This window comes from Amblyomma maculatum, chromosome 2, assembly GCF_055883805.1.
Source record: "Amblyomma maculatum isolate TAMU_Amacu chromosome 2, ASM5588380v1, whole genome shotgun sequence".
NCBI classification, from domain to species: Eukaryota; Metazoa; Arthropoda; class Arachnida; order Ixodida; family Ixodidae; genus Amblyomma; species Amblyomma maculatum.
Genome location: NC_139345.1, coordinates 93,414,692 through 93,440,808, shown reverse-complemented (window position 1 = coordinate 93,440,808; position 26,117 = coordinate 93,414,692). Strand labels below are relative to the sequence as shown.

Below are 26,117 nucleotides of genomic sequence, written 5' to 3'. Positions count from 1 at the left end.
AAAAAAAAGAAAGAAGAAGGACTTTATTTTACGTGTTTATGAGGAGGGCTTTGTGTTTTGGAGGGCTTTTACGTGTTTATTTCAGAAGCATTTGTGCCATTTGGGTGTTGTGCTGTTCGGAGTTTTACGGCGCATAAGCAACTCAGGTCTTGTGCCGTTTGAGAATACTAAAGAATTACACACACTACCCCTTGGGTAGTGATTGTGACTAGCAGTTTACCGGTATCGCTCAAGAGGAAAGCATATAGCAGTTCCATCTTACCGGTACTCGCCTATGGTGCTGAAACGTGGAGGCTAACGAAAAGCGTTCTACAACGCTTGTTGAGGACACGAGAAGCTTTGAGGACAACGCAGAGAGCTATGGGACTGAATGTAGGCTAACATTAAGAGATAGAAAGCGTGCAGAGGGGGTCAGAGAAGTAAGTCTAGTTAAGGACATTCTAGTCGAAATCAAACAGAAATGGGAAGAACATGTAATGCGTAGAGTTAATAACCGATAGTCACTAAGGGTTAACAAATTGATTTAAATGGAACACAAACTATAGCCGGATGAGGCAGAAAATTAGGTGGGTGGGCGAGGCTAAGAAGTTGAGACCAAGTGGATGAAGACACAGGGTCGGGTTAGTTCGAGAAATATGGGAAAGGCCTTCCTTCTGCAGTCGGTGCAGTCCGGGTGATAACGATGATAATGATAATAATGTCGATGAAGACCTCCTTGGTTAGGTTGGATGTTTGGATGCAGGTAAGGTGGGTTGGATGAACTTTCCGGTGGAGATTATTCTGTGAAAGTTTTTACAATACACAAGGGAAAAAGAATTGCATGGATGGTTGGACGGAATCATTGTGAAAATCAAGTTATGAGGTTTGCGTAGTTTTAAAACTATGTGAATGAAAAAGGCTATCGTTTAGGGCTGCCTTTTGAAAGCATTCTAACTGTGGAGCTCTCACTGTACGCTTAAGTACTGATGATAGTGAAGGATACTAAAAAATTAGCACCTCCCCCTCCTCCCGAAACAAACAAGCTCATGATGAGTAATATAATGTTGAATAACAGCTTGAAAACAATGGCCGACATACGGCCATTAGATGACTTGAATGGTTTGAGACTCAGCAACACCCATCCTAGATGCTTGCAACCTGGTGGCACTGTCAGACCCCACCGCATACATGTACTCAATAATGCACAAGGATGAGATACTGTACCCTCGCTATTTGTTATTGGCAGATTCGCGAACTACACGCAGGAAAGAAAATTTTATCGAGACGAAGCTCCGCTACTAGGTCGTTGCGGACAAATGTTTAACGACTGAATAAATGGTGTATGACTCATTTTGTTATGCGCCTTTGGCGCGTACGGCTACCCCATACCTTGCGATGTGACGTTTGATGTAACAGTCTCTTCCTGCTGTTAGGGGCAGATGAATAGGAGTTTGTGTATTCGAATGATAAGAAAATGCCCGTATATTATGGAATGGGGGTTGGGCATAGTGGAAGCGCTGTCTACATATAGATGAGCCATATATAGCTGTTAACTGCGCTAGTGAGTACTTTGCCATTTAAAAACATGCACCTATTCCTGCAGCCAGAAATATTCTATGCATTGCTCGAAACCTATGTGGATGCATAATACGTGAATGGGATTGCACAGCAGCGCGCCACGAAATTATAACCATGTACGCGATGGATTTTGTGTTCACACTTCCAAGCACACGTCAGCCTCAAACCTGCTTGACACTAAGAAACGCTTAAGAAATTTGGGAGAGAAGACGTCTGTTCAAATAGCGCTACTGTGGATTTGATGGGTTTGGATGGATGCAGAGTTCTCCCACGGCGCCCACGTGCCGTTGTGGTACTCCGGATATGCTCTCGGGTCCTTGGGTTGGTTGCGCGGAGCGATCGATGTGACCGCGTAGCCAGCCAGTCTCCGGTTCAGCAGTGCCAACAACTGCACAAAGCGAAGCGTATACATGGACAGGCACACTGTCATTCCATTTGGCTGTAAGAGCGTTTGTTACTATGCATTATTGTTACAATAGGAGGTAGTGTATAGTTTCTATAATTATTAAGATTCTTCATGATTAAACTGGCCTTTCCCTTTGAGAAGGGTATATTCCTCCTTATTTTTGTTTCATGCAGCATTGTTTTATTTCAGAATAGAGCCCATAAGAAGAAACAACAAACACAACGTTATATAATAGAAAACGATTGATCCTGAGAAATGTGACCTGCTAATTTCGTATTCCAGCGAAAAATAAATTTCGAGCTAGAAAACGAAGTACAATTGTTTAGTTTTTGACAGCGCGTTTTAATTGCTAGGCCTTCCACGCACCGGTCGTGCCATAAAAGTACCACAAAAAATGCCTGACCAATGATAGAAACGAACTCACTAATAAAGTGCTCCTTTTTCTTCCTCTCAGTAGCACTGCTGTCGCCTTACTTTGTATTCACGTTCTTTGTAATGGAATCGTCCGCAAATACTCTGCGAACTTGGGTCGGTGACAAGAACGTACTTTATTTAGGAAGGGCTGCAGAAATTCAGTGGCCAACATTCCCGGCTGCTGATCTCAGGTCGCGAGATCAAATATTGGCGCGGGTTGTGTTCTCATATTGTCAGGGGTGACGTTAGTACACGTGAATTACTACGAGGTAGCTGAATTACTCCGGGAGCATGCAAGGAAGCTTAGGGAAAGTACATTTCGCATACTATGGCGTACTGAACGGTTTTAGGGAGCGATTCACACTACCACGGCGTTCCACGCACCATGACAGACATAGGTATGTTCCATTTGAATCTGAAGCCACAACACAGATATGACGAATAAGTGCTGAATTACCTCCCTGTTCTCTGGTGCCAAGTTGTGCAGTTCGCAGGGGTCTTTCGCCAGGTCGAAAATGTAGGGCGGGTCTCCACTGACGAAGTTGGAGCCATCCTGCGGGCCGCAGCGAATCGTGGCTTTCTGCCGCCACTGGCTGGGGAAGAGGAAGGCGCCTGTGTTGTAAAAGTCGCGCAGCACGCGCGCAGCCTTGGACTGCGCCATTAGCTTGTCCAAGTCCGCGTAGGGCCGAGAGCCGCCGGGCGTCAGGAAACGCTGGTCGTAGATGCCCCCTGCCGATGTACCCAAAACCAGCTTGTAGTCGCGGTAGCGGAGCGCAGCCGTGTCCGAAACAGGGTCGATGTTGTACAGAACCTCGGTCCGTGGAGATGGCAGGTCGGCACACAAATGGAGCCACATGTCGTGGCCGTCGAGGTGCTTCATCCTCGACACGTCTCCGCCTAAACAGTGTGACTCATTTAATTAGTGAACGAACTTCCATACGCCGAAATAATAATAATAATAATAATAATAATAATAATAATGAAAAAAAAAAAAAACCGGGCTGCTGGTTTAGACGTCTCTCGCTCGATTTGTACGCGAGGACGAGTAAAAAGCTAGCTTTTTCTTTTTTTGAAACAAAGGTGTTTTTTTTTATCAAGTAAACCTATCCGTGGGTATTGTTTGTGTTGTAACAAAGGCGCTTTTTTTTTCTCTATGTATACATTGGAATATGAAATCCCTTGCTGTGTTCTTGATGTGTTAAAAACTTGCTATGTTCTTGCTGTGTTCCAAACTGTCTGTATGAATGCAGGGTGTCTAGAGCCCAGTCAGGTGACCACGCGTGTCCCCTTTAGCCCTCTTCACGCAGACAGTTCTGTCTAAATCAAAATAAACTCATACTCAAACTCATAGACCGAACAGTTCGTGTTTTGTGTTTTGTTTTTGTTTTTATCTGGCAAAACGTTATGCGGAGTTCAATCTATAACTGAAATTTTCTCTGTAATAAACCGTGTGGCAGTAAGGTCTGATCACGTTTCCGTGTTTTCTCCTCCCTGGTAGTAGTCTAGGCTTTCTACATTTACATTCGAATGTGCTTTTTGTATTTTGTATTTTGTGAGTTATGTTGTACTCTTTGAGGCTTATCTCATTTTTCCTTACATCAAACATGGAACCATACCTACATGCAACGTTTCTGTATGTTCATCGTGTGTTTTTACACATGTTTATTCTTGCTTGTGCTTTTAGTTTTTTCGTGTAAATGTTAACATGGAATACAAAGTTTGTCTCATTTATCTCCAATAAGCCTGCATAAATAAGTTTCGGACATTTCAACATTTTAAGCTGTACTCTAGCCCTTAAACGTCAACGGCTCCTTTTGTCCTTTATCAAATGTTGGCAGTTACTGTTTACCGCATTTCTCTTAGTACGTAGGATAAGCCATCTGACAAAAAAAAAAAATGCTGTTTTGCGTGTGTTCTCAGTTTGTTCTAGTAAATACGATACACACACGTGAACTGCTAGTTCTGCTCAGTTTCTTATAATGTTTGGTAGACAGATTAAAGTTCACCGGGTTTCAATTAGATCATTGACATGCCAAGGCGCTCTAGTACATGGCGATGTGTTTGTGCTTGCTTCTTCCTCGATTGCTCTAATCTGTTCATGTTGAGTTTAAGGCCTTTTTCTTCCAGTTCAGTTTGTATGGATTCAAATTTTATCATGTTGTTATTAAAGGGGGTTGGACACCAAGATTTGAGGATCTATAAGCATGTTATAGGTTTTCTCTGTATGTCACCCACAGCCAAAATCTGGACACAACAAACCTTTTAACTCTTAATTAAGCTCCAAAAAGCTTTTAAATGCTCTTTCACCTGATCGAGATGCATCGTTAGCACCATTTAATTTAATGACGCATGAAGATCATAATTGTATCAGTGAATACTAGTGACGTCACATCACAGTAACATGGGGTACAATCAACAGCGCAACGACGCGGGACAACTGCCATCTGCTGCATTGGTGGTCGATGGGCTGATCGGCAGGCGCCTCCGCTGGCAAATCGGCATCAGTGCCCGAACGAAACCTTCTCACCATTGAGGCTACAACCAACGTTAATGAACTATGATTTTTCCTATTTCTATTAACGTTGACTACAACATGACTAGATTTTCTTTGTACTTTAATGGAAACACAAATAAGCAAATGAAGACTACATTTCATATGCTCACGTTTCGACACTCACTAGAAGAGGAAAAAAAAACAAAAAATGCAGCATTTCACCACCTGAAATTGGTTTAATAGACTAAGAATATATCACGAACGTTCTGAAGTAAGCCTAATTTGTGCACAGCAAATAAATTATATTCCTTCTGCAGCTTTTTCAGTGCTCTTGCCCACTTAAAAGCCGCCATATATTAATTAGCCCAAAATTTCATGTTTCTAATTATACTTCATGGTTTTTTTCCCGGATTTTCATGCCTCTAGAAAAAGAAAACCCAGAAAAAACAGTTCTTTTCCAAAATTTTCTGTTTTATTTTTTCCGAGCCCTCCCATCTTTACCTAAGCGGTGTCATTGCGGGTGTTATAATCTGGATAGTTACAATAACTGAGCTGCTACAAGGGACGCAGCAATGATCGAAGAAAGCCGTATAATGGAGAGCCGCGGAAAATTTTGCTCAGTGTAATAGAGCTCACAGAAAGTGAGAGCTCTATTACACCAGGTACCGGCAAGGCCATCGGGCGGGACAATGACCTTGAAGCCAGGAACTTTCAGCTTGGTTTAAAGCTAAGTAGGGTGCCCACAATTACGCTGTCCAATTATTCTCAACAACCCATGACACTGACCTTTGATATTGTAGCTTAAAAACAAACGTAACCAAGCCAAACTGAGCTCTCGCTCTGTATTTAGGTTAACAAGAATTAAACCTCCCCAATTTTTTTAACGTGCACTAATACTGCAAACTAAACAAGTGCCTGGCATTTCACATCTATCGAAACACGGCTGTGCGGCCAGGACCGAGCCGGGTAGCTCGGCTGTAGAGCGACCTAACCGCTGAACCACCGTCGTGGGGAGGTACTGGTGACACCTTCCGCCATTTTCGGGTGATAGCATGCGGTACCGACATCATATACTTGTAAGGTACCGGTCTATTACAACAGAGCAAACTGCGTAATATGGTGTTGTATAAACTCTCGTTAAGGCGAAGACATGATCTGATCACCCGTAGAATGCCGGGCAAATGAAATGCAGAACTAACAGTTGTCAAACATCATTTCTCATCTACGAGACGGCCCGTATAAAGGCTCCTGCCCTGAAAGTACTCACCGGCGGCGTGGTAAAGCGTGGGCAGCCAGTCGACGATGTGCATGAGCTGGTGCGAGACTCTTCGGCCGCGGCTCACGAGGGGTGACCACAAGAAGGCAGCTGCCCGCGTGGCCCCTTCCCACAGGGTGCCCTTGGCTCCCCGCAGGGGCCAGTTGAAGCCTCGGCTGGCGTGCTCGCCCCATGGGAGGCCACCATTGTCGCTACTGAACACCAGCACCGTGTTTTCCAGCATGTGCTCCTGCTGCAACGCTTCGAGGACGTCACCCACGGACTCGTCCAATGCGTCTACCATCCCTGCAAATGTACTGCTGCGTTACCATTTTAACGCGGTGCGTTAAGGAGCTCGTGTCGCAGAAAAGCCGGTGTCGGCAGCGGCGTTGGCCGTGAGCGATAAATCCCGGCATGCACTTCATAAATAAAAAGCAACTTCCATGTGCGGCGCTGCCCCGACACGTGGCGCGCCACTCGCCCCTGACGTTTCGCCGTGCACCCTCACGGGTTGTAAAATCAAGCGTCTTTCCTTTCTTTAGATCACTATCTTCGCTCACCCGCTTCTCCCCTTCGGGCCGCGCGGGTACCGGTGCGAGGATGCCCCAATACCCTTGCGTTTAATAAGTTTTCTCGCTCTCTCCCCTTCCAACATCCAGCGTGCGTCACTCGACCAGTGGTGTTTAGGCGACGCGGCTCCTCTTTCCGCTCACAGCGCGATTGCTAGGTGCAGCGTCTGATGCCGGACGCCTCTGACCTGATCGCTGCGCCGTAGCGCTTCTGCTGGGAAAGCGTTCCCTGCGATATAATAACGCTATCGCGTTCCACTCTTGAAGCGAAGCTTAAGCGTCCTCCAAATTTTTTAGGTTCTCTTATTAAAGAGTATTTGCAGCACCGAAGGTATTGCCTCACTTTACTAGGCACCGTCGATGTATGCAGTGAATCCTTGGCGACATGGCAAGAACGGGGGTGAGTTGTTTTTTTTCGTATTATGCTTGGCGTTTGTACGAGACAAGTCCCATGGCAGTTTCTACGGCTCAAATGTAGGCGTTTTTATGTTCTCGAGAATCGGTATTTAGGGTAGCGGGTAACATAAATCCGCAAGACTGTCGGGCGGACCGTTTCCAGCATAGGTGTTCTTATGGCCCTCCAAGATATAGAACGGGTGCCCGTTTTTCAACAGCGCCTGTGCGACCTTTCGTTATGACTTTTGAGGGATTTAAGAGCGCTTTAATTTATCCTGTGGCAATATGAAATGGTGGTCTTCCTTCACATTATAGAGCTAAATTATGTGCGGTAAATATCCAAGCGTTTCAATGGTTTACTTTTTGCAAGTGAAGTTATTGCATGAACAGCAGTTGAACATTAGGATACAAAACAGAACAAAAAACAAAGCAAAGTGATCCGCTTAGTAGCAAAAGCTTCCACCTACACGTCTCGGCTGCTGCAGCGTGATGTAGCTATAGTGACAGCTTCTAGTTTGATGTGCAATAAGATGGGTAAGGCTTAAGACAGGCGAATCTGGGCGCGAAAAGTGGTGGCCCACGCCAGTGCACTGAAATACAAGTGCATTACAACTCTTAGTGGGGTCAGGACGTTTCCTTTGAGACAGAGCACAGCTCATACGCAGATTGCTGAAACCATTATGTAGAAAATGAGCATATATAGTTTTTACATGATGTAAAAAATTTGGGTTCATATATTTAAGCTCTAAACTTCTCTTCAATCGAGAATTCGATCACTAGGTGCATCAAATACATAGTCACCAAAGTTTGAGCCGACGTCTTTGAAGTTTTGATTTCAAATTTTGTTCGGAGTTCGTCTTTTCTCACGAGTTTCGTTACGAGTACCTCCTGCGTGCGAACGTGTACAGTGCTGCGCATATTTATTCTTAAAATATCGCACCAGACTAGTCCCTATCGTTTGTAACTATGAACATAACCGAAGTACTGTTCTCAGAAACCTAGTATCGAGGGAACATTGTCTTCCCGGAATTGCCTTGACCGATATTCACAAGAGCGAGAGGTATGAAAACACTTTTAGTTTGATCGACATTTCGGTCTCAGGTTCTTGAAATGAAATCGTTGAACAAGTGGCTGAGAGTAACCATTTCAAACTGATTCGGGGAGCCGTGCCAATTTGTTTATTTAGCACTGAAATCCACCACGATCGTTGAAACTATGCCGCGCCGAAAACGTTTGCACAGTGAAAGCACCAGCAGTTATTTCTTTCTAACGCCAAAGTCTGTAGGTGTTCTCTGTAAATTTTGCTCAGTCAGACTCACACAAACGTTGCGCGCATTTTATTTTCAGGAGTTTTTAAGGAAGCGTACATATGTAGTCGTCCATGACTCAAGAGAAAGCCAAATCCACCGCTGTGCATACACGACCGCATCGCGAGCTCGTGCTTACTATGTTAAAATTGATTCCTCTTGCTAAACTCTCGGCTACCGGCTACGTCCGGACGTTCACATTAGTGCGCGCTGTGCAAGCTGTACAATAAACTGGAACTGTTTATGTGCTAGCCGTTATATGATATTTTGGTAATGCCCATGGTCCGTACACCAGGCAACAATACTCTGAGACGATTTGACCGTGCTCGTGTTTGTGCGCTCGACCTATATATGGATCCATACCATTCGGCGCGTTAATTATTCAGAAAGATACTTCATAGCTCTAGAGTGTGCAAAGAAATATCGGCTGACGGCGTAATAGTAGAGAGGCGCCTTCAAAGGGCGCTGCATACTTCCCGAAATGTTGCGAACACAACGGCCGCAGGAATCGTTTACAAGCTCACAATGGCAGAGTAATTTTGCAAGAGCAGAATGTGCACTCACGTGAAACTACAGTTGCTAACTGATTGCTCACTTGAATGCATGGGCTGAGTGCATGGCTTTTTTATACATATATTATGGTGAGGTTACAAAAAAAAATATAAAATAATATGCCTCTGCCCGTGCCACTAGGTATAACGAGTCGGCATAGAATTACGATTGTTTGCCGGTTGCCGTGTAGAAAGTTCCCTCTACTGCGGCATTGCCCGCCAAGGCTAGAAGTGTCGATGCGTATGAATCCAGCGGGGTGCGATTCGGAATGCGAGTATGCTCTCAGCCATCACTAGGATCCAGAAGTACGCGCGCAGCAGGAGGCCCAAATTTCCTCCAATTTACGCGGGTTACTCGGTGGACATAAACACCACTGTTTTTGTTTCGAAAGGACATCGAATCCATTATCAGTTAAGCTATCCATTGAGCATGACGTAGTTTTGTTCCACTTTCAGCGAGATTTTGCTCAATTGCCTTACCTGCGTATATGGTCCGGTTCTTTTCTCCGATGTAGGGAAATTTATCGATGTTTTCTTGAGGCGCAGCGAGGGGTACCTGAACGCCTCCATGGGTTGCCTGGTGGCTCAGGTAGAGAAAAAAGGGCTGCAGGAAACAAGAGAAATAATCTTTTACTGTTTTTATGGAAGTAAATTTATAAATGTTTTTACTGTGAGGAAAAGGACTCAAAAACTTTGATGAAACGCAGTATCAAGCGATGTGCACCACGCGTTGTCGCTCGAAAGTCACAGTCAGAATACATACACTGCCACAAGTTGCAATATTTGAAAGAAGATACATTCCGGAATAAGAAAATAACCATCGCACTTGCCTCATTTGCTCTATTAAGTGCGCACGCACGCACGCACGCACGCACGAACACACACACACACACACACACACACACACACACACACACACACACACACACACACACACACACACACACACACACACACACACACACACACACACACACACACACACACACACACACACACACACACACACACACGCACACGCACACGCACACGCACACGCACACGCACACGCACACGCACACGCACACACACACGCACACGCACACGCACACACACACACACACACACACACACACACACACACACACACACACACACACACACACACACACACACACACACACACACACACACACACACACACACACACACACACACACACACACACACACACATTCTTCGTTCACTCGTTCACTAGCAACTAGCTCTTATCAGTTATTAGAGAGGGACTTAACCTTGGGCTTACTCTCGCTTTCGAAGCAACAGTGTACAGTAGCCGCTTGGACTCTGCTCCTGCACTTGGGTGCTGATGTCAAGTTTTGCCAACTAGCTGCAGCATTAAATTACTGAGTGATTCGAAACAATCTCTGATCTCCTCCGTACATAGGTGTCTTTCTCTCCCTCTCTCTCTCTCTCAATAGAACTTCATCCTTTATGAGAGATATGACGCGTGTTCCTGATTAATATGATCTTTGTTGATATGCACTGTTGCGTCCATCTTTCTTAATAGATATTATTTGTACCTTGAAAACTACAACTGCAGCATCTGAGTTGCGTCGCATGCACGTTCTTTCGCTACAGTTGCATGAAACCGTGTATGCCATCGACCAGTCCGCGCGGATGCGATATAGTAACATGTGAAGTAATTACCATGTTTGCTGTCAACCCTGACGTCGTAGCCAGGAGTAGTGAGGTAAAAAAAAAAGCACTTCGAATGAACCGTGAAATTAAATGCTCCTAAGTGAACTGCCTAGCCTTTGCGACAAGACGCACTTAAGTATAGCAAAAACCTGCTTGCTTAGCATTGTGGGCGGCAGAAAAATGTTCACCGAACATGAAAGGCCCAGCAGTGAAGCGCAGCAGACGTTGTGGCGTACAGCATCGGTCAAAAGTTCGCAGGGCACAATGCTTAATTTCATTCAGTATATTTTACTTACTATGCCATGAAGCTGGCAAGTTTCCCATAGTTGAGTGTGTTACTTCTCCTAGTCGACACAGAAATTTAGTGTCTTAGGGGCTATCGTATATGTGTCCCTCTAACACACTGATGCCTAGAATTTTCTGACATGGGGCGTGTGTTCCCTTCTCTCGCCATTGAAAGAGCCTGGCATTGTACAGGGCTAAGGCAGTTGTAATTAGCGGCCAGATCTGTAAACTAACGTCAAGTGGCAGCGCTAAGGCCCCAGTCTTGCTGAAAGTATGGGTTTGACGTTGTCCATAAAAATCAATCATCCCCGTGGCAGGTGCTAATTGGCAGGTTGCATGGCCTGGAACTAAATTCTCGATGGGTTGTGGGGCGTCAGGAGACCACCTGACATGGCAGAGTTGAAAGGAGCTCTATAAATAGAGTGATATGGGAATCGAACCTTATACCTTTGGATCTCAAGCCAGACATTTTACTTTTAGGCCACGCGGGATGTTTTTTCTTTATTTACTAGGTCACGCAGTCATGTTCATGTGGCTTGGTTAAAGCGAGGCATTACGTCTATCATGGTTGTTATTACTCACATTATGATAGGTTACAACTGTACGGTATGTGGTTTGGCTTTGTTTATGTAGTTCAACCTCCAAAAGCGAATAAGGCTATTAGGGAGGTCGTTGTGGAGGGTTCAGGAAATTTCTCCACCAGAGGGTCTTAGTCGGGATTTGATTTCTCATATGAATGTTAAGGACCACGTCAAGATTACAGAGGAACATTAAATGATTAGAGATTAAGCGAGTAGGAAAGTTCATGTACACAAATGAGGATACCCATATAGGCGAAACTTAAGTATCGCCAAATGTTTTCATTGCCTTTAAGATTATTTTGTACCAGATATAACGTGGCCATTGAAGTGACCGCTGCTTCGTTTGCTTTTTCTTTCCGGATTAATAAAAAGGCATGCGCTTGTTACCTTTCTCCGGTTGCGTTCCTTGATCAGCCTTATGGCCTGCTGGGTGAACAGCGTAGTCGAGTAGTGGCCTGTCTCATTCCGGAGTGGCTGAGTATTGAGCCAGAAGTCAAGACCCAAGTGCGAGTCCTGTCAGACGCACACAAGCCTTTCAGACATTGAAGGACCCCGCAAATGAAGGATTTGCCAGCAAATTACATTAAGACATCCCTACTTGCTTTCACTGCGGTTTTAGTCATTATTGGTCACAGCACTGCTCTGAAGTGAAGAAAGTGATGATGATGAATTCTAATGGGTCAAGTGAATCTTGTGTAAAGAAAGCCTTAACACATGTTCGCCTTCCCTCCCTAACAAACAGTAAAATATGCATTTTCCAAGTGTTTAACCCTGAAAATAGTCAGCTTCATGCCATGGGAAGGCTGTGCTAATTGGAGAGTGGGTGGGTACCTGGCAACACTGGGGGTAGAGCTCGGCACTTCCTTATCTGCTACTGGAGGGAACAGCTGGTAAGTTCTTACCTACCATCTGCCCGCCGTTCGAACTCACGCTGTTGTTCATACTTAATATCGCTTTGGTGTTTGACGAACCCGCGACAAATGTATCGTTGGGTACTCTGACGACAAAAGCCCCAGTGTATTTGTAAATCGGGCCTTTTCCACATATGCTAGAGAATCATGCTCCTTCACTGTAGGTGCACATGTGCCTCCAAGGTCCTGAATTGAGGCAGTCATGCATGCGTATACTATAAGCCGTTGAGCTTATCCTGCGTTCTAGAGCATATCTGGTACGTTATAACTTGCAGATAATTGTAGTGTGCAAGATGCTACCGCACTGCTTGTGCCAGTAATACTCCCTGCGGACTGCCATTGTCCAAGAATTATTAGAAATGTTTCTAATCTGTTCAGATTTGATCTGTCAATAGTAGGCCGCAAATAATTTCGCTAGTGTGCTCAGAGATAGTGCGGCACAGTACGACAGAAAGTATTATGGAGTCTATAGACAGACGCCTCCCGCTCCACTAATGCATAGCGGGTAGAGAAGCGTCTTCCATCATTTCAAACTGCTGAAATGGAAGGGAAGAGCATATGATACCTCTTTGAGCGTGTGGTTGTAATAATCCTCTTCGCCGTTGTAGTAACCGTAAAATGTATCGAATCCGCGATATGTGGGTGTGTACTCTTCCTTGTAGTAGCCCAGATGCCACTGCAAATTAAACGCAATATTTAACGCTCTTCAAAGAGTACATTCATGAATTAAGTCCAGAGCGCCAGAGCATACATAGAAATCGCAGCAGGAGGGCTTTATTAAATTTAGAGGACAACATGCTATAGCCGCGGTTACCTTTCAAACCGTCCCATGACATCATGCCCTGCCCTGTAACAAGATGCTTCTCACAGAGCTGCTTCAAAGTACATTGAATTTAAATTCAAATTTACTTCACATCATCTCTGTCTTCAAAAATTCATGATGGCTGAGCGGTTGGCTGCAGCTGAACCCATTAATAATGGCATAAATTAATTTGCAGCAATATTGCGAGTTTCTAGCATATGTAAAAAAGAGGGATGCGAAATGTAACACAGAGAGAGCGTAACAGACAGTAGGAAGAGAGACAGAGACTATGAGAAAGCAGATGTACAAGCATGTTAATTAAAGAAAGGTGCATTATTGTACCATTTATTTTGTAAAACGAACAAGACTAAATAGAAAATAAAAATGACTAGACTAGGCACGATTGTGAGCGATAGTTCTAGCAGGTTATCAACGAATAATTATATGGCAAATACAATTGGTTCAAAAGCGTGATGTTTGCTGAGAGAACAGAAACCTAAAATTAGATATTTTAGTGCGGACAATGTTGATTACATGGGTTGTAAAAAAAAAAAAAAGCAAAATTTGTACGCCTCAATTTATTTGTAAATAGGAGCTGTCCTGAACATGCTTCAGATTGAACTTTTTGTGGCAGGTCTATACCTCTGTACCTTCGCCAAAGTACACAAATATAAATGATGTACGCTTCTTGAAATTAAACCGAACGAATACATCATTTGCGTGTGCTTGAGGGTCAGCGCATGCTGCGGGTCAGCTCTGTAATACGGCGAAAGAAATTGTTTAGAGAATATGCACGCAATTTAGCCTTACAAAGGTAGTTTTTTTCTAGACGAATGAAGGAGATTATATGCTGTTTTTGTAACTCCTATCGTCGTTTTAGAGTAGCTAAGCACCTCACCGATTTTGACGTGGGGCACGACGCCCCTCTAAAGCGATGGAACTTCTAGTGATATCTGGCGCTATCATATGCATGAATAAAAAGAACCAGATCAAATTTTTTTTCCTGATTATGAACTCCAACTATGCCCTCTTTCCCTCTATTCTTTTTTTCTTACCTTTCCTATTATGTGTGTTTCGTAGCCGAGTCCTTTAAAGTATTGAGGCATCAACTTCAGATGCAGCGGTAGACCCCAGGGCTCGGCTACCAGGATGACTAGGGTCTGCATGCCTTGAGGACGAAAACGTGAGCAAGAGAAAATCATGCGTTGCATCAAGTAGCTCTGTATAGTTTCAAGCTGCGCATCTTTACGTTCGGCGATCTTTTAGCAAACCGATCTCTCAGCAAATCGATCTCTTACCAAACCGTTCTCGCCAACGACCTGTGGGGCGTGGCAACTATTTTCACGTGAAGCTTGTACTCTCATTCGGTCGAACAGCCGTCGCCGTGCCCCAGTTTCGGCTCGGGTGTAGCCGGGTGTTCGGAACGTGGCAGGAAGTGTAGAGGCCTGTAGTTGACAGATAAGTGCTAGGTAATAGATGCGAAGTGTTATAGTGATTGGTGGCTAATACTAGAGCCATAATTTATTGATCAATCATCGATAACTAACATTAGTTAAAAATACTTAGTTGCAAAACAAGAAGTAAGATAAATAAAGTAAGAATAATTAAATACAAACGAGAAAAACTAAAGAACCAAAAATAAGAATTGCTGGATCCTGTTGTAGTTTGACATCACTAAAAAAATTGATAGTGTTTAGTCACTGGGCCATTGTTCATCGAACTCAAAACGCTGAATCATTGCGTCGTAGCCCTTCGTAGCTAAAAAAAAAAAATAGACGAACGAAACGAACGCATGATATCGCGTCTATTCTTCAGGCAAAACTTAATCGTCCTGAATTTTTTTTGTTTAATTTTATGTACCTCGCTTTCCCAGGCGGTATCAAGGGTTACACAGGTGGCACATTATTAAAGCAGTTCGTGTAGTCATGCCTCCAAGCACGGATAACTGCGTTAGGCAGCACGAATTCAAACCAAGGCTTTCAAAGTTGCAGTTTGGCGGCTTTAATACAGCGTGAACTGATGCTGAAAGTCTCAAAAACTCGGAGGATGTACATTTGACACCGCACAATTTCAAAAGTCACCCTTGAGTAATAAAATGACCCCTTGTATTCTGGTTGTGTGCTTATTCCTGTTCTTCTTCTTTTTTTTTTTTGTTGGCGAAAATGAAGTAATAATTGTCTAATCTAGTAGGTGACGAGGTGAGGAGTCATAACGGCGCGTTAAAATTTCTTTTTCTTCCGGCTAATACACAAGATGACATCGCTCACTTAATTGTGGCTCTTAAGGGACGTCACCGCGGATAGTAGAGAACGTTGTCCACCAAATTTCCCTTTTCTGCTTGCCATTTAGAGCGAGTGACTTCAGCGGTTCTCCAACCGCTTCTTTTCACAGGCTCGAGCTGACCCCAGCAATTTACACACAGCCCGCTGTCGCTGGCCGCTGAGAGAAGCTCTGCTACAGAGCATTATCGACGCTGCGAATAGGGTGAGTTGATCGCACAGCCTGGGCGGACATCTAGAATTACTTGGTCCAGTGAGTTAAGGCATGTCCAAAAAAAAAATAAAAGAAACGAATTTCGATCGCCAAAGCCGCAACAGCAGCTGTACGCTCACTGTGCCCCGTAATACAATTGTTCTCTCCCCTTATGCCGTCAGCTTAAGCGCTCTTAAAAGCATAGCCATCACGAAGCTGGGGGTTCTATATTTATCTCATCTCAGTAGTACTCTGTGTGTCAGACAGCTTTATCTGTTACCAGAGTGGTATCATAGGCGCAGAAACAGGATGCTAGTTTAGCAGTTATTGCAAATCAGGCGTTAGCCGAGAGATTTGCAAGGCCAGCTTGTCACTTACCGGTGTGTATAGGGTACAGACCAGTCATCAGGGCTGCGCGGGATGGGGTACACACGGCCTGCACGTAGTAATTGTTGAGGATGACTCCGTCAGCTGCCAACACGTCCAAGTTGGGCGTCGGAATCTGAGGAGAGCCGTGGAAGCTGACGTCGTCCCAGCCCTGATGGAATAGATGAAGCATATCATAGTACAACAGGCGACGCACGTTCAATTTGGGATGAAGGCTGTCTTGTTTTATTTCAAATTTTTTCTGCCTAGAGCACACATTCGTCTTCTTGATATTTACTGCAACAAGCGAGACGTGCATTAGTGTAGCAAAAGAGAACAATTATGGAAGGAAAGGTGTCTTGTAGACCACGACACAATAATGATCAGCTGAAAACCGAGTTTATCTCAGTGATGCTGGTATTTCAAGCCCGGAAGCCCGTTTTCTTGATGCCAGCGAAGCGTTCTGGGAAGAATACACTCGATCAGGCATGGCCTATTTATTCCACCCTCCAATTTTGCTTCCTTTGAATGTATGCACTTTTCCACCTAAATGACATACTCATGCTTCAAAGAAAGAAAACCTGTTAGTTTTGCAATGAAAAATTCTAGCGGCAATCCTTTTGTAGGGGCATGCAAAATTTAGCGCAAATAATCATACCTAATAGAACTAGCAATGTCGAAATCTCGCCACAAATCAAGTAAGCATCCCAAGGGTCGGAGAAACTCTTTCTATTTCGAGGGCGCAAATTTCACTTAGCATTGAAGAAAAGAATTTGATGTAACTACCAGTGACATAAAATGTCTACCGAAAACTGGCGGACTACATGCTACCTCGCTTACTGTTTCCTGCAAAATATTTTCTTTGCTCGATAATGTGACATATAAAACTACCTTATTTCTTAAAAAAGTGAATTGTAAATTCCACCAATGAAACCGCCACTAAGTGCAGCACACTCTCAGAGCAAGCTGCCGCCTCACTTGGTACACAACTGGGCACACAGCTTGTCAGAGGGCTGTAATAAATGTTGAAGGAGGAATGGTAATGCCGATTTCGTGATTGGTTAGGGTGTACAGCGATGATGCAGAAAAGCAACAGTGGCTAGAAATTACGCTTCTTTAAATATGCTATTTGAATGCTAGCAAAGCTTCAAGTAAATGAAGGATCACGTCCCTCATCTACTTATAATTTGTCGCACGGAATTACCACAGCGTACTTTAACGTACTCTGATATTTTTGCCAAGTACGAGTAGTGGCCTGAATATACATAAGGTAACTGTGAAAACCTTAGGTGCTGCGTAGTTACTCACAAACACAACTCACACACACTAGAGATTACAGCAAGACGTGAGTAATTATGCAGCGCCAGACGTCTTCAGAGTCATCTAACCAACTAGGTATAGACAATAAACGACACCGATGGCAGATAATGACTATCGTACGGTTCATTATGTCTTTTGACGCCACGCTTGAGAAAGATTTGTAGTAAAACGTCATCAAAAATGCAATGAAAAATTGAAACACATTTGAGTGCCATCTTCAATATACTAACCAAGTCGTCAGCCAAAATGAAGATAATATTCGGTGGCATTTTGGACCCTTTAGAGAGCCATGGCAGCGAGGCAATGAGGAGCAAGGATGGGACGACAGGGGACGCCTGCAAAGAAGGTGGAAAATTTCCATCAAAGCTTGCCTGTGCTGCGCTGATGACGAATATGCCGATGTTTACTAGCTCACTGGAGCAAAGGTTTATTTTTCTTTTTCTGTTCACAGGCACTGATCATACGTAAACTGTGCATAAAGAAACAAACAAACAAAAAAGAACTCGAAAAGGGGGGGGGGGGTACCTTTGTGCTCACGCTTCCCCCTCAACATGTTGTTTGATGACGGCAATCCTTCAGCCTTATTCGTGGGGAATTTCGATTACATGTTAATCAAGTTTCACGGAAACTTATGTATCAATGCCTAAACGCTCTTACCAAGTTTGCTTTCGCAGAAAATATTATTAGAAGGAGCTGTTTTGCCCATTAACTGTACTGCTGTCTACACAAACGAACGTATGGCCCCTTATGTGACATGTCAGTTAATGCAACTTCGAGAAGAAGAGCAAAATCAACTGGGGAGAAGGCTTACTTTTTGACCCTAACGACTGTTTGATAAGAAGGGTATTTATCTTCCTTGATATTGCTTGTCTTGATCATGGATCAACTCAAATGTCAAAATTTTCTCAAGAGAGTCGATTGATGTGGGTTCAACTCCGGCCACGGCGACCGCTTTTAGGTGGTGGCGAAAAGCAAGGCATCCGCGTAAAGTGCGAAGTCAAGGCTCGTTAATAGCTCTAGGTTGTCGCAATTCCCGAAGCCCTCTACTACGAAGTAGTAGCAAATCATACAAACCGAAGTAGTAAACCATGTAAACAAAAAATGCAACAAATTTTCTGAAGATGCCGATGTTGTAAAACAGCATTCGGTAAAAATAAAAAAAATTCCGCATATTTAGCATTCATCCGGTACGAAGAAGCGTATCGATGGTCGCACCGAAGTCCAGGCTCGATGCAGTGCATGTGCTAGCTTTCAGGACCACTTAAACATTTGGGTTACGACTTATTACAGCGAGAGTGACTCCGTTCACCAATTTGGGACTACTCGGGCAAGTATTATAAAAATTTGGTTTCCAGCTAAACTTGTTCAAAGACGAGGACATAGGGAAGAACCGTGTTCACGAACCATGAGGTTAACTTTCGCCTTCTGACTGACAGGGAGCCTTCCTCACCAACGGCAGCGAGCCGCAATCGCGCGAGTCACTGGAACATGCGGGATTAAGTAATGGGAAGCTGCGAGCTCGAGTAAAGTATGCAGGGAGAAACACGTGTCACCAGTAAGTGTGTCGCTCGGACACTGGAGCGGCAAGCACACTACCCAGGATGCGTAGAGTGACCGCATAAGATAGCACCTCCGACGAGGTTGCACTATCTTTCTGGGATTAGGTCAAAATCTGGATCTCAAGCGGACATTTTAGTATGTTCAGCCGTTGCATAATAGCGGCCGATGAGGCAGCTGCTGGCCTCAATTCCTGGCTCACGTAAGGGTCAAGATACCGACAGTTCGACATGCGCTTCAGAGTTACATAGTTCTTTCTTTATGAACTAACGCGAGCTAAAGTTAGGTTTATCTAGAAAGGTAATAACAGTTTAGGTTTGTAGGGAGTTGACGAGTTTACCGCATTCATCTAGGGCAACAAGCGGCAACATATGAAGTCAACATATGAAGGTTTTTAATTCGCACTTATTTTGGTTCGCGGATTACCAACAGTAAAGTTGCAGTTCAGCGTTTGTTTATCCTACTTGTTCCTTCCTGTTTTGCTACGCACTGCAAAAAAAAAAAAAAGAAAACAAAAGCTAGAAAACTAACTAGCGGACAGCCTGTCTTCATTAGGATTGATACTGTGACATGCCAGCAAAATACTGTTACTCGAGAAAAGTCTTTACGACGAACGGGTAGAAAACGAGGCTGAGTCAATAGTCCCTAGATAGATAGACTAAACTTTAATATCCAACGGATAAGGTGATCTACCCACTCCCGGACACGCAGGTCAGGGGGCGGGTGCCGCTGCCTCAGATGTAGGCTGGGAGGTCTTTGGTCCCAGCAGCCTCTTCAGCCAGTTGGACGAGCAGGAGTTGGAGCTCAGGGCCCGAGCTGCGCAGCAGTGTCTCCCAGGTGTCTCTACTGCCTATATTGTGCGTCCACCTGGGAATCCCTATAGACCAACACTGTGTTTACAAACAAAGGGGGCGCTCACGGCGCCGCAGCCGACTGGGGGTACATGGAACCGAAAGATTCCAGAGCAGTTTTCTCACGTCACAGTTCACCTGTGATATCGTTATTCAGTTCAGAGTAACCATGAACATCCCAGAACAGATCGTGAAAGTATGAAATCTCATTACCGAGGCGAAAAATTTTTAAGACACCGCGAAACGTATGCGGGTGCGAGTTGGGAGGGCGACCCATACAAGCACGTGTAAACAGAACTTACCGCAATATTGTTCTCGCTTTGCAGAACACCGAAAGTGGTGGCCGGTAATTAAATGTTGGCCAGCGCTTTGAAGATGTGTGTGACAAAGTATGCTGCGTCATTTTAGAGGCAGACTGCATTTAAAACTCCCCAAATAATCTATGTTGCGAATCCGGACATCCCCAAAAATTGAAATGTGCAAGAACTTGGAATTGGAGCAGTTGGCAAACGCAATAAGTGAGGGTAAAAAAAAAAAAAAAAAAAAAAAAACTCTCAGTATTTTTTTTCACTGCTACGACTCATAAGGACGACGTTCCTTTCCGGTGTATCGTTAGTGAGTGAAATGCATGACAAATACATATTACGCCATTTCTCTTAAAGCAGCTTAACGCACTTGCTTTTGATGACCCCTTCGCTACAATGAATTCCACAAACATTATGGAATTTTTTCAGTCCTGTGAAACCATTGAAAATATGTTTTCAAATGACTCCAAGGACCATTTTTATTCTATTCCTCACAAAGAACTGGTTTTATTCTATTCCTCACAAAGAGGCGGATGTTCTACCTCTACGCTACCTCTGTACGCCAACAGATGCCACACCAGTGGACAAAACAATATAGGCATGATACAAAACAAGAAAGAGAAAGAAAAGACTGAATATATATTGTGGTAATTCATATGAATCGCAATGGGCGCATAATTTCGGATGAGTAATAAAAGAGTGGAATAGAGACGAGATAATAATTTATATTATCTCGTCTCTATTCTACTTCTCTTTTATTACAATTTAAGTATAATATTAAATTATAATTTTTTTTTATAATTTCTTATTTTTTTTATTATGTATATGTTTCTTTTGTTTTTCCTGAATCAGTGCCTGTGTCCGCTGCCGCTGCCCTCAGACTGGGTTTAAGACCCGTCAAGTTGCCGTGTGCAACATTTTCCTTAAATCCCCCATAAATTGTATGTTTATGGAAATAAAGGCAATTCAAAATACAAAACACATGTACACTACAGCATAAATGAGGATACAAAACACTGAACTGCAATTTGCAAGAAAAAAGAAAGACTAACATGGGGATATTCGTCTGGAAAAAAAAGAATAATATGCTTTACACGGTATTCAGAACGACATCAAGTAGTCCAGAAACGATGATGATGATAATAACTTTGGGGTATTATTGTGGAGGGAATTGGATGCGGGCTATGCTGGCCTGAGTGACCAGAAACGACAGAAAATATTGCACATATATTGTGCCTTAAATCTTTCCAAAACACTGCCGGAGCTGTTTTTGTGTGAAGTTCTGTGTATCTATGCGTGTTAAGAATGGCAGAGAGAGTGTATTGCGTGGTACGTAAATTGTAATTAATGCGGAAATGAGGAACAATCCATGAGTGTTTAGTGTGTGCGCGGATAATTGGTAGTGGCTTCGAGAGATCCGGTTAATATTAAAAAGTCTCTTCATGCTGTAGACGTAGAATGTAACGATAATATAATGCGGTATTTTTATCAGTTTTCAACTTTTGTCAATCCCTATTCTTGAGATGAAGCGCATGCCGACGCAAGGAATGGAGTGTTCACAACTATGCGGACAATTTTCGTTTACAATACAGTTACTCTATGGATACTTGGCCTAGCTGCCGTAATCCAGACAAGGCTGCAATGACTGAGGAAGGAAGAAAACACATGGCAAAATCGAAGCTTAATTTGAACGGGAAGGAAGGATCTGCATCCTGATAAGGCTCCAGTGACAGAGAAAAGTTTGTTACATACCTGACTGATGCGGCGGTCCCGAGTAAGGTGTGACGAAAATGCTACGCCTAGTATTTTAGGTTCTTCTACGACATCAATAGATTTCCCTTCAAACCCAAATGTAGTTTGCAAATGAAGAGGTTTATTTCAGGACCTTAAAATATTACCTTCGCCTTTTTTGCATATATAGCAATTTGATTGGTTTGAGACCAGGAGGATAAATTTAGCAGCACAAGGTTGCATTTAGTAGCCAATGTGCTGCTGAAACGTGGAGGCTAACCAAGAGAGTTCTACTTAAGTTGAGGACAACCCAGAGGGCTCTGGAACGAAAAATGGTAGGGGTAACATTAAGAGATAGAAAGCGTGCAGAGTGGGTCAGAGAAATAACTCAAGTTACCGACATTCTAGTGGAAATTAAGAAGAAGAAATGGACATGGGCAGGACATGTAGTGCGAAGAGAAGATAACCGATGGTCGCTTAGGGTAACAAACTGGATTCCAAGGGAAGGAAAGCGTAGCAGGGGGCGGCAGAAAGTTAGGTGGGCGGATGAGATTAAGAAGTTCGCAGGGGTCAAGTGGATGCAGCTAGCACAGAACCGGGTTAAGTGGAGAAATATGGGAGAGGCCTTCGCCCTGCAGTGGGTATAATCAGGCTGCTGCTGCTGCTGCTGCTGCTGATGATGATGGTGCTGATGTCTTCTCCGGAGAGAAATATAGTACTATCGTCAGCATATATTATAAAAGAAACTGTTTTATTACTATTCACAATATCATTGAAATAAAATGCTGGAAATAGAGGACCTAGAATACTCCCCTGAGATACACCTCTAGAGATGAACAGGATACGCGAGTAATGGGTACCCGGTCACACGGATTGAGAGCGATCTTCGGTATGACTCTAGCGGTAGCATGGGTAGTCCACGAATTCCCGACTCCGCAAGCTTTTGAATCAAAATAAAGCCTTTGAAAAGACGGTGTAAAGCACCAACGGGAAAAGCTATTTTTCAATGATTATTCGGATTTTCTCTTTCGAAGCTAAAAGCACAATTTCAGTGGACCGTCTTTTATGAAGGCCGAACTGTACCTCTGAGATTATGTTATGGCTTGTGAAGAGGTCTGTTAGTCTATAGATGAACAATTTATTTCAAGGGCTTTAGAAACCATCGGGAGAATTGCTATTGGCCTGTAGTTTGATAATGAATTCTTTTCGCCTCCATTATGTACTGCAGATACTTTAGCTATCGCCATTAAAACTAGAAGTACCCTGAAATTCAGCGATACGCTAAATATGCGTGTAAGTTCAGGGGCAATAAATTCCTGCACGCACTTCACTGGATTAGTTTGCATGTCGTTAATTTCTAAGGCCTTACTTTTGCTAAGAGTTATGAATATTTCAGAAATTTCGCTCGCACCAGTAGCCGCAAAAAAAAAATAAACAAAAAAGGAAACCGTCACATGTTGCCTGGTATGTTTTATATGAAATGACCTGCGTCATTTGCAGAATCATCCAAAAAGTGCGAGTTAAAAACTTTTGCCCGCTCTTCGCCAGTAATACCTCTGTTATCTCGTGTTACCTTATCAGGTACCAAGGGCTTCCTTTCATGTCCCAACACTCGGTTGATCAGTTTCCATACTGCGCCCGACTGCTTGTTCTTTATATAGAAAATATATATTGTTGTAATAAGCTGCTGTCGCTTGCCTAAGTCAGTTGTTGAGTTTATTTCTGTATGATGTGAATTCCCGCAGTGGCAACGGAGATTGACATAGAAGGAAAGTATGACAAAGTTATTTTTTTCTTTTTATAATTTCTATGTGAAACTGAGTACCTACAAATTTTTGATTTTTGGAAAAATTTAGAATTTTTGAAAGTACTTGGCACAAATGCGTTTGAATGACCCAAGAAAATTGGTATATAAATCATTTGCATTTTTTATTTTTAATGAGAACGAGCAATCACACTGTTCTACTTATTATATAAAGAGATTCCAGAACTGACACAAATACGCGCTAAATGACAATGGACACAGGGCAAACTTCTTTGTGCATTTCATTCATGCCTTAAATCATAAAAACGGGACAGTGGTTGCTGATGTCTGATGCTATAGTTTCGGTATGATAAAAAAGTGTGTCAATGTTTGTAACTAGTAAGTCAAGTGTTGATGCAGTAGACTGTGTTATTCGAGTTGGCGTTTTGATCAAGTTTACAAAGCCAGATAAACTGAACATGGTGTTCATATCAGTAACAGTATGAGTGATTTCTAACACATTTATGTTAAAATCACCTCCACATACAAGCCGAATGTTATTATTAGCAACATAATCAAGAAGGCTTTCAAACATAAATAGAAATCACCGCACTTTTTAATGGGGTGGGCGATATACCACAACTATAATTTCTCGATACCGCTGAAGAGTTCAGATTTCATAGTCATCAGTGCCTCGACAGAAACTCGACACCAAGGAATAGTTTTGAGTTGCTACAGTGTGCGCGGTGACGCCATCTCCTCACTGGTTAGTGCGATATAGAAAAAAGGTTTTTGATCATCAAGTTCAAACATTTGACAACTATTACTGTATTATGCCTCTGTAATCACTGCAATATTGTATCTAAAAGAAAACTGCGTTAAGAAATCATGCATTTATTTCATTTTGTTAACCATCGAACGAGCATTTAGGTGTGGTACAGAGGGGTACTTATTACTACCAGGGTTGGCGCATTCAGGAAAGCTAGCACTGTGGTAACCGATTCGAACCATAAACATAGCAGAGAGCTAAGTATTGTTGCGATAATTAGCAAATCTTTCCAAGGTCGTCTTCATCAGCGATGCGCACCATTACAGAGTTTTCAGTTTCCTTTGCGTATACCCTCGCCACTGAATATCCATACGTCCTTCCACTGAAATTCTTTTTTTAATGGCCCTGCCCAAAAGACGCTACGGAGTGGGGAAATGATGCTCTTCTGTAAATATGGGTACCTTGTTGTTGATCCTGGCGTCTTCGTTAGTTTAGCTAAGCGTTTTGCCGTCTTCAGAACTTTTTCGCGCTTTTCACGGAACTTGTCGGTTGTCGTGATTGGTTCTTTGAGAGCAGTGCCAATATGAGAAATGATGTCGGGGACATTTTCTGCTTTGTGCTTTTCAACACCTTTAACCTCAAAGTTGCAAGTTCTGGAATACTAACAATGCAAGCACGGGGGCCAGTTGGTCGATCATACTGGAGAATACTGCGCTACAATCGTGTGTCGTCTTTCACTTGTCTCTGTCTATCAAGTAGCGCAGTATTCTTCAGTATGGAATACTGCTCGAGCTGCACAAGATGTTTTTCAAGTGCCTTAGTCTTTCTGTGGCAGCGTTTTACATTTGACTTGAAGTGCACCATTTTCATTTATCAGCTTGGCGTTCTTTGCAATATCTGCGTGTAGCTTCCTTTTTTTTTTCAAATAATAATTCGGCTTGCGAATGTTTAGAGCTTGCGATTATACTTTTTTGTCTATTGCGAAGCTGACGAACTAAGTCCGCACATCTCTTTCAAATGCCTCGCCTGAAGTTTTCATTTCTTGCCGAAATTGAGTTGCTTAGCCATCTTTTTTTCGAACGCTAGACTTTATTTAGAAAGTCCCTTAGCGACAAATAGGTGTTTTATCGTCAATTGCGAGGTTATTTCCGCGTGTTTACTGAAGTTGTACATTTATACCAAAGAACCGAGTTGCTTTCTCGAGACCGCAGTCTCCTTTCCGTGACAGCGCATATACATGAAGCATTTTACATCATGCAGTATGAGACCTTGCCTACATGATTCAAGCCAGTCGGTAAAGTGAGCACTGAAACCCATTATTTAAATGCTCAGTCTGGTCCTCGGCATTCCCACCTTGAAATCACTGGGTTAACAAAAATGCGTGGAGACCCGCATACCTACTTTACTACATTATGCTACCTCTTCAAGCTCAAGTACTTTATAGAGGAAGTCTTCTTCTCTTGCAATCTACAACAGTTAACGTGACTAATCTATCCTCCTGTCCATGCGGCTTGTACACTGCGAACGCTTTTGAAAACTATGAGGAGGGGGATTACCGTTATGCCCACCGCGTTGAAACTCGATAACTACCGCGGTGGGCATTATAGTAGCGATGCAGAAGAGGGAGAAAATCTGGCATGGCAGCACTACATTTGTGAATTAAAAACCGCACGATGCCATATGCGAACACACATGCCTCGACAAAAGTGACGTCGCACTTACGTCACTACGGGCGAGAGCTCTTGCTCGACAGCGCCACTGCAGGACCAGTTGCGCGTGCAGCATCCTTGTCAT

General features: G+C 43.4%; 1 protein-coding gene across 1 annotated transcript; it reads right to left on the bottom strand.

Annotated features, from left to right (window-relative positions):
* Positions 1–27: 27 nt before the first annotated feature.
* LOC146199274 (arylsulfatase B-like) lies at positions 28–26,117 on the bottom strand. The gene is made up of 10 exons (XM_084592088.1): positions 26,046–26,117; positions 17,597–17,701; positions 16,059–16,218; positions 14,264–14,376; positions 12,972–13,082; positions 11,883–12,008; positions 9,430–9,553; positions 6,139–6,432; positions 2,835–3,274; positions 28–1,945 (listed from the first exon to the last, which is right to left on the bottom strand). The coding sequence occupies exons 1-10, from the start codon at positions 26,115–26,117 to the stop codon at positions 1,775–1,777; spliced, it is 1,716 nt and encodes a 571-aa protein (XP_084448214.1). The 3' UTR covers positions 28–1,774.